The sequence below is a fragment of the Fusarium phalaenopsidis genome (genome assembly GCF_050370095.1).
Source record: "Fusarium phalaenopsidis strain FUZ10S chromosome Unknown contig_32330, whole genome shotgun sequence".
NCBI lineage: Eukaryota > Fungi > Ascomycota > Sordariomycetes > Hypocreales > Nectriaceae > Fusarium > Fusarium phalaenopsidis.
In genome coordinates this window covers 234,161-241,599 of record NW_028145392.1, presented here as the reverse complement: position 1 = coordinate 241,599, position 7,439 = coordinate 234,161, and the positions used below count along the sequence as shown (strand labels likewise).

The 7,439-nt window shown below is 53.5% G+C and overlaps 1 protein-coding gene across 1 annotated transcript; it reads right to left on the bottom strand.

Annotated features, from left to right (window-relative positions):
- Positions 1–2,384: 2,384 nt before the first annotated feature.
- On the bottom strand, positions 2,385–7,336 carry LRP88_13012 (uncharacterized protein; the record flags this gene model as incomplete). Its single annotated transcript, XM_083249396.1, has 2 exons — positions 2,385–3,764; positions 4,406–7,336. The coding sequence occupies 2 exons, from the start codon at positions 7,334–7,336 to the stop codon at positions 2,385–2,387; spliced, it is 4,311 nt and encodes a 1,436-aa protein (XP_083094881.1).
- Between the last annotated feature and the right edge of the window lie 103 nt (positions 7,337–7,439).

The following is a 7,439-nucleotide window of genomic DNA, read 5'->3' as shown; positions in this document are numbered from 1 at the left end:
TTCAGGTTAATAGATGTGATTGATTTATTGGTTGGATTGCTAGTTTAGGACGACTCGCTAGTCGTTGCTATAATGTATCATCATGATATCTGCTATCATCGACTACGAAACACACCGCTCAACCCACCCACGGAACTCTTGGTTAACCCAGCCTGCCAGTAGTCGCAACACCGCGAGCAAGCGGTATGGGCCATCCACGGTAACGGTGCTGCCAGTCTCGAGCGGGCCGCACACCTCAACCTCGCTCCCTCCGTCGAAGGCAAAGTATAGCTCCCAATTCTCGCACACAACAAGAAGGACTGGGAGGAAGACAGATTCACCAACGTACCCGGGTCCTCAGAAGGCAGCGGCGCAAACTTGGCCACACGCCCGTACCAAGCAGCTAACCATACCCCCAGCTAAGCCTTACCCTCAGCACGCCGTCGGATATCAACCTTAGTCTCGACAAGCACGCCTGTGGGTTCATAGCACAGCGGGCCATGTGTCGATTGGTTAAAGGATCGTGCGCCATCGAAGCCGTCGACGAAGTCGGCGATGCAGATGGCGAGATCCCTATCAGGCTAGAGTAGAAGAGCGTAGTCAATCATTTTCCCGCCCAAGGTCTCAAGCTCCCCGCGCGAGGGTGGAATAAAAGCCTTAGCGACAGCGGCTTAATTTATATTCTCAGCGCCGACGTGCGGTACGCCAGAGACAGCCAGGTGAAGGGCGGGAATATAGATGTGGTCATTCTACGTCGCTTCAGAACAGATCGTGTCTATAAACCGTATCGTAGTAGCGACGATATTGCGAATAGCGCTAAGCTCGTTGTAAAGGGCGAGGTAAAGGGCGAGGAGGCTAGCTATCCCGGCGTCAAAAGATATGAAGAGCTGGCTAGCATCGTCCACCTCTTTCTTATCCACGACCAGAACTCTATCCTCAGTCGCGAAGCGAGACTCGCTGACCACCAGCTCATCTCTCAAGATCTTTTTCAGCTCCCGCGGCAAGTATCCTTCTCCTTATATCACTCTCCAAACGTCGTCAAACAAGCCCAGCGGCTAGGCATTCCCTATCTTCTTCACCGTGTCCCTCAATGTACGAGGGTCAGGGCTCGTCCATGTGACAGGTTTTTCGAGCTTAAAAGATCGTCTGGGTTCTTAACGGGGCTCGTAGATCGTGTACGGCTGGTGGCACTGCTTCGTTCTCTTGAGCCCGAGGCAAAGGATTGCCGGTCGTTTGTGCTAAGCTTGGCGGTGAACGACATGGGCGATAGAAAGACATGTAGAGAAGTCCCGGCCTTGTATATCTCACACGTTGAGTGGATTCACTTACATCGTCGTCGTCACCTTGGTATGCTTCACGGCCTGGGCGGCCTTATACGCTGCGCATGACCAACGCCAATGGGTGATACATCATTCATTGAATAGCTACACTCCTACTGAATCACTCAGTATGTTCAATTCCGCGCATCGCGACTGCTTCGTTAGATGAAGAAGAGGATCTCTCACTCATACACCTTGGCGGGCTTACATAACAGATCTGATTTGCACTGGCCCTGGTGCAGGTATGATTTCCCGTCTGTTGAGACCGTGTCACGGCCCAACACACTCCGCGAGCACGTGATCAAAAGAAGGCCCACTACACCAACCAATCATTACGGGATCAACATGGATCACGCCAAGACATCATGATCTCGCCGCGATCCTCATCAGGATCACAGCCGGATCACGACTAACGACCATGATCCCTCATGATCCAAAGAACAACTCTCAAGTATATAGGACACGCTCATGGCACTCTCTTATGTAGTAGCTACCCCAGCTATCAATACAACTTGGTTACACTCAGTACCTTCTGAGCGCATTGCCAGACGTGACAAACCCCCTTGTTCAAGCACAGCGCGACTAGTCCTCCTGCCAACATAAACCCAGCACGGCCGGTTTATCCCTTGGGAAAGATTCGATCGTCACAGACCGGATGACTAAGATGGTCCGATTTGCTGGTGGCTGGGATGTGGTTACTACGTAAGCAGTAGTGCTCCTATCAGACACATGTCACCTAGACCTTTCAAGAACACATCATCTTCCACTCCCGCAGCATTGCTTTATCAATGTCTTTGGCTTCCCGCATGTACTGGCCATGTGCCAAGAGGGGGAGGTACGCGACGGAGGCTTTCCACAGTTGAAGTGATATGACTGGTTTGCAAGAGCATCATAAATTCAATCTTCAGATACCGGAGACTTGCTCTTTAACCAAATGCATATTCAAAGTAGATTGTGTTGTAACCCAGTTTAGAATGGGTGCCTCCAGCGCCGAGCTCCAGCCTACCAGGACGAGGCCTACCGTCTAGCTTTTCTCCAGTCTAGCGTCAGGACTCGAATAGTAATAAGGTTAGAGTAAAACTCCATCTAAGTATTATCCGAAGCCGAAGCATCGAAGTATGCCCGTCGAATCAGTTCCTTAAGCCAAGGCCAGTACGTCTCGACAACCCACTGACGCAGAATTTGCAAAAACGCCACAATCTGATAAATGCCAATAACATCGCTGGTTGAGCCAACACACATGTCCGACCAGATGACCTGTCCTATGTTAGCATAGCCCAGCCCATGAGCAGAGCCTCTTACCGTCTCGTTGCCGCGTCGCGTGGCAGCGACAAAATTCCACGAATGGCCTTGTATGATCAGCCCTGGCATGAAGCCAATGTCATCAAGGGAGGGTCCGGAGCTTGCGCAGCGGCTGATCAGCCGGTGTAGGAATTCCATTTGCGCCTCGAGCCAGGTTGCTACTTGCAGCGCTGCATCGTCGCCGCCCTCGCCGGAGCGTTTTATCTCAATGGGGATTGCCAGTGGTGTTTTCAGCAGAGAGATCTCGCCAGTGATGTTGATGGAGTAGAAAGGAAGTTGGCTGCGGAGGTTGTCAATGAGGTTTCCCATGTCGGGATCATCAGTGTCATAAGCTGGGTCGAGGCAGATGCAGTAGTCAACCTTTTTGTCTGGCGCACTTGGCAGCTTGTACTCTTTCATAAGTGTGGCGGTTGAGCAGGCCATGAACTTGACCAGAGTCTTATACGTCCGGCCTGGCTGACGGCGCCGTAGTGCTTGTGAAAGAATCTCATGATGCACATCGCTGCTCCAGCCACACTCTGCCTGGTCGTGACCAGCGCACTCGGCTGCCGACTCGAGAATATACATGGCGTCATCCGGCGTAGGTGTTGTGCCAAGTGCGTCCCTCTCGGTCGAGAAGAAGAAGTCAGCGTCGGCCATCAACGTGCCAAAGTCGTCATGCAGTACGTCTACCTGCTGGAAGACGGGCTTGCTCGTCAAGCCGAGGATCTTGCGGCCGCGAAGCAGCTGGCTAACAAGGCGCTGGCGGAGGGCGAGCAATGAGCCAGGCATCATGCCCGTGTCAGAGAAGTTACCCATCTTGATGCGCCGCTCAAAGAGGTTCATAGCTGCGAGGTGCTTTCGGGGAGAAGAGGCACCGCTCTGCGTGGAGTGGTGCGACGCGCTGCGGGATAAGCGCGTCGTGTGGCGTGGGCGAGGCGTTACGTTATTATCCCCATGTTGCTCGTCCAACGAAGACAGGCTCGCTTCGCTCTCCGAGTGTGCAGAAGCGGCTGTTGCATAGCCAGTCTTTCGCTTCTTGGGCGAAGCCATCTCGGGCTCGTCGTCGGGCGGTGGTGTCAGACGCATGCGCTTGCGCTTGCAGTCTTTTCTCCAGAATGATTCTTCGGGGCGGAGATTGGGTACATCAGCTGCTTCAACGCTTAGAAGCCAGTGAAGAATATCCTGTGTCATGGTAATTGGCGTATTAAATCATGGCTCGATGCTGGCCGTGTTTGGTTGCAAGTGATGTTTTGGTTTGTTGGCACGGGTAACCAGAGCGGGGTTGAAATGGTCACGTGCCTTTGGCACGCGTTAGTGTCCTATCTATTGTAGCGCTGGTTCGGAAGCCAAAAAAAGACATCTCCTTCATAAGGTAAGCACAGGGCTGCTCCACCAACCAGAAAATACCCTGATTCTAGGCCAACAACGTCGCGAAATGTCACTCGCTCAATTTTGCACTTAAGGTGATAATCGACCGTTCCCTTAGACCGAAGCCGCTTTTCCCGATCTTATGAGGACCGAGGAGTAAGCGACCCGGCCTAGCAACAACCGATATTGCAACAGTGCACGGACCCTGCGCACCCATTTTTATAGCCGATTCTTGCAGAATCGATATTGTCATTGACTACTAGGGTGCATGGCACTTGGCTCGATGAAGGACTTGACAATGGCGCCTCGGTACTTGCGGTATTGCCCAGCCCTCGTCGTGGTCGCTTAAGGCTGGTGGTCAGTGGCGATGATATGGATATCTGCTTCCTCTTCTTTGCATTCGATCCTTGTCCCGAGTTTTGCCTTGGCAGGATAGTTTCTGTGTCGGAACGTACAGAGGCGGGATCGTCTGTGGGTGGCGCCTCGGGTCCGATCATGAGGAAGTTATGCCATTTCCCGGAGCAGCGTGCATATAGTCTGAGCAGTGATGGCTGCAACTTGTCCGGAAACGCGCCATCCAGGCCATACGTTAAATGGCGCTGCATTGGACGATGGCCACTCTGCCATGCAAATGCAACGTCCGGATCGGCTGCTTCGGTCACGTCATCAAACCGGTTGAAGGTTGGAAGAGCTCCGCGAACATGCCGCTCGGTGATGGCGATCGATAATTGACGATAGAGCCGAACGCCAATCTCCATCTCGGTGCCCAGAGCATCTCGGCTCAGGCGTTTGAGTTCTTCTGTGAATACCTTGGTGGTCCACCCGGTACTCCTTGAGATGGGTGTAAAGATGAGCGTCCTATCCGGCTCATGCCTGAAGCATTGACGTAGGATGGCGTAGGCGGTCGGACGTATGTAGACAAGATATCGATACATCAGTGTAGCGACCTGGGGAGAGAAGAACCGTGCGACCTGGAACTCGCGGTTTGTGGTGAGGCGAGCCTTATTGTGGCGAGTTATGGAGAACATCTGCCCGCCGAAGATCCCGACGCCTCGGAGCCTCGACCTTGTGTTCGTTTGTTCCAGAGTCAGCAGCTCCGAGACTCGCGCAGCCTGGCCGCTGTCTAGCTGCTGGAGAACCATGAGGTTCTTGAGAAGGACATCATGCCCGTGCAGGTATGCCTGTGCTGCATCTACGTCCCAGCTGCCCTGGCCGTCGCCATGCCGCGTCTGGAGCAGACCGTCCACGGGAGCTGTGCAGGCCCGCATGAAGACCGTCAGGTATAACTCCCCGAGCCCATTTTGAGGGTCTGTGAGGAAGGAGTAGCCAGGAGTCGTATTCGACAGCCTATCGCGCAAGCTTCCCATCTGTGGGTCCTCTGGATCAAAGTCGTACAGTAAGCGCCGAGACTGGATGGTAGCTTGGCGAAATGCCTCGTGGGCTAGGCTGCGGAACTGTCCCATGGAGAGCCGTGTGTCTCCGTCCCATGAGATCGTCTGTCCATCCTCGCTCCAGTCAAAGTGCCACGTGGGACCTTCACTTCGTTGAATGGTCAACCCATACGCCAAGAGGCTGAGGAACTCGCCAAGTGGTGACATAGTGCCGTCACACATCTGGTCGACGCGAACCGCATTGAGGGCTGCAAGCTGGCCGTAGCGAGGTCTGGCCGCAAACCCGGCATACGTATGAGAACGAAGAGGCAGGATGGCCTCAAGGAAGATCAACCGAGTGCAGTAGATCAGCCTGGAGAGAATGGGGGTATATCGGGCGGGTCGCAGATATTCGTTCCCTTCCTGCCTTGATAGTCCCCGGACGGCACTGAAGTAGACGAGCAGAGCTGAGCTTGCTCTTCCATCTTCGAAGTGTTCGGTAACCATTTCATAACAGAATCGCAGCACAGCATCCACGGATGGATCACAACTGTTATCCGTCTCTCTGGAAGGGACTCTATGGCTCCCGGGCTGAAGTTCGCCTTGGCCACCGTTTCTGGACTCAGAGACCCTATACCACTGGCTGTCAGAACCATATTCTTCATCGCTTGAACCCTCGCCATATAGGGCATCACTGGCTGTATCCTCAGACTCGGAGAATTCAGACCCATCATCATCATCATCATCATCCTCTTCTTCTTCTTCCTCCCCTTCTCCTTGACCAGCTTCAGAACCAAGGTTCTCTTGACGGAGCCAGAGAGCAGAGCCCGCATATGCATTCTCGGCATTCTCGTCTTCGTTGTCGCAAGGAGTCCAACAAGAGTCAAGCCATAGTTCTTCCAACATCCTACGTTGATGTGTTGTGAAGATGCGGCCCGTGACGGCACGAGATATGGCTCTCGGAAGTCGCCAGACACGCAGCCAGAAGCAGATGCAGCGCTTGAACTCGTTCCTGTATGTCCTTTCGGATTTTGACTGGGACACGAGCTCGAACGGCGCCTTGTAGGGGCGATCCGTGAAGCGGCTACGCAGCCATCGCCGAACGCTGACATCAGTGAATCTCACTGTCTCGCCGCACTGGTCAAAGAGCCGGTCCAGCGTTGCGACGATGGATAAGAGCCTGTTCTCGTCTGTCGCCGAGCTGCTGAGCTCGTGCCCGCCACGGTGCATCCCTAGGTAGAGCGGCTGGGATGATGGCACGGGCAAGCTAGATAAGGAAATGAGGACTTGGCAGTCCGCACCCTCGAAAGTTCGATCCCAGCCGGTTCGGCGCATCCAGTTTGTCAGCAAAGCTTGCGTAGATAGCACATCGCCATCGGTTGGGGGGTTGAAAGTGGCGGAGTGTAGCTCCGAGCGAGTGCGTTCTTCATGTAATAGCTGATCTGCAAGGCGCTGTATAGGATCCGGGACTGGCTGTAGGAGTCTGTTGTCTGATTTCTTGGATCTCTGTGTCGAAGCTCTTGGGGGCGTTATGGTCCAGGCCCTTTTGATATCCTTCAATGTCCAGCTCTGGAATGCGAGGTTGTTAATGATATGATCTCGCAGCCAATGCTTGCCGGTACTTCTTGTGGCTGCAATTTCACGTTTGTGAAGCTTTCTGGCGTGTCGCGATAGAATAGTCAAGCTTGTGGAACGTAGGCCGCAGTGCCTACAAGCCTTGCCTTCCTGGATCTGTAGGTGAGGATGGGGCGCAGAACCATCTGGTCGCTTAGGGAGCGTCTCCGGACTGGGAAGTTGAAGTGAGTTGATTAATGCGTTGAGCTTCCGGCGAGCCCCTTTGGGGATATGATGCTTCTCTCCAAGGTGACGCCCGACGCGGTCATCGTCTGTTGCAAGCGCGTAGCCACATAGCGTACAGATAATGGCCTGCTCTGGTAGGTTAAAGTGGAGATGAAGCTTTTCCAACCTGGAATACTGGTCAAGGCTAAGTTGGATTTCTTGATGCATTAGATCCATGCTATAAATTAGTTGACCGAGTTCTTCTGTAGAGGATAAGCGGATATACGTGTTAGCTGAGGAAGAGAAGAACCTAAGTAGTATGAAAGGAATTGACTCGGTT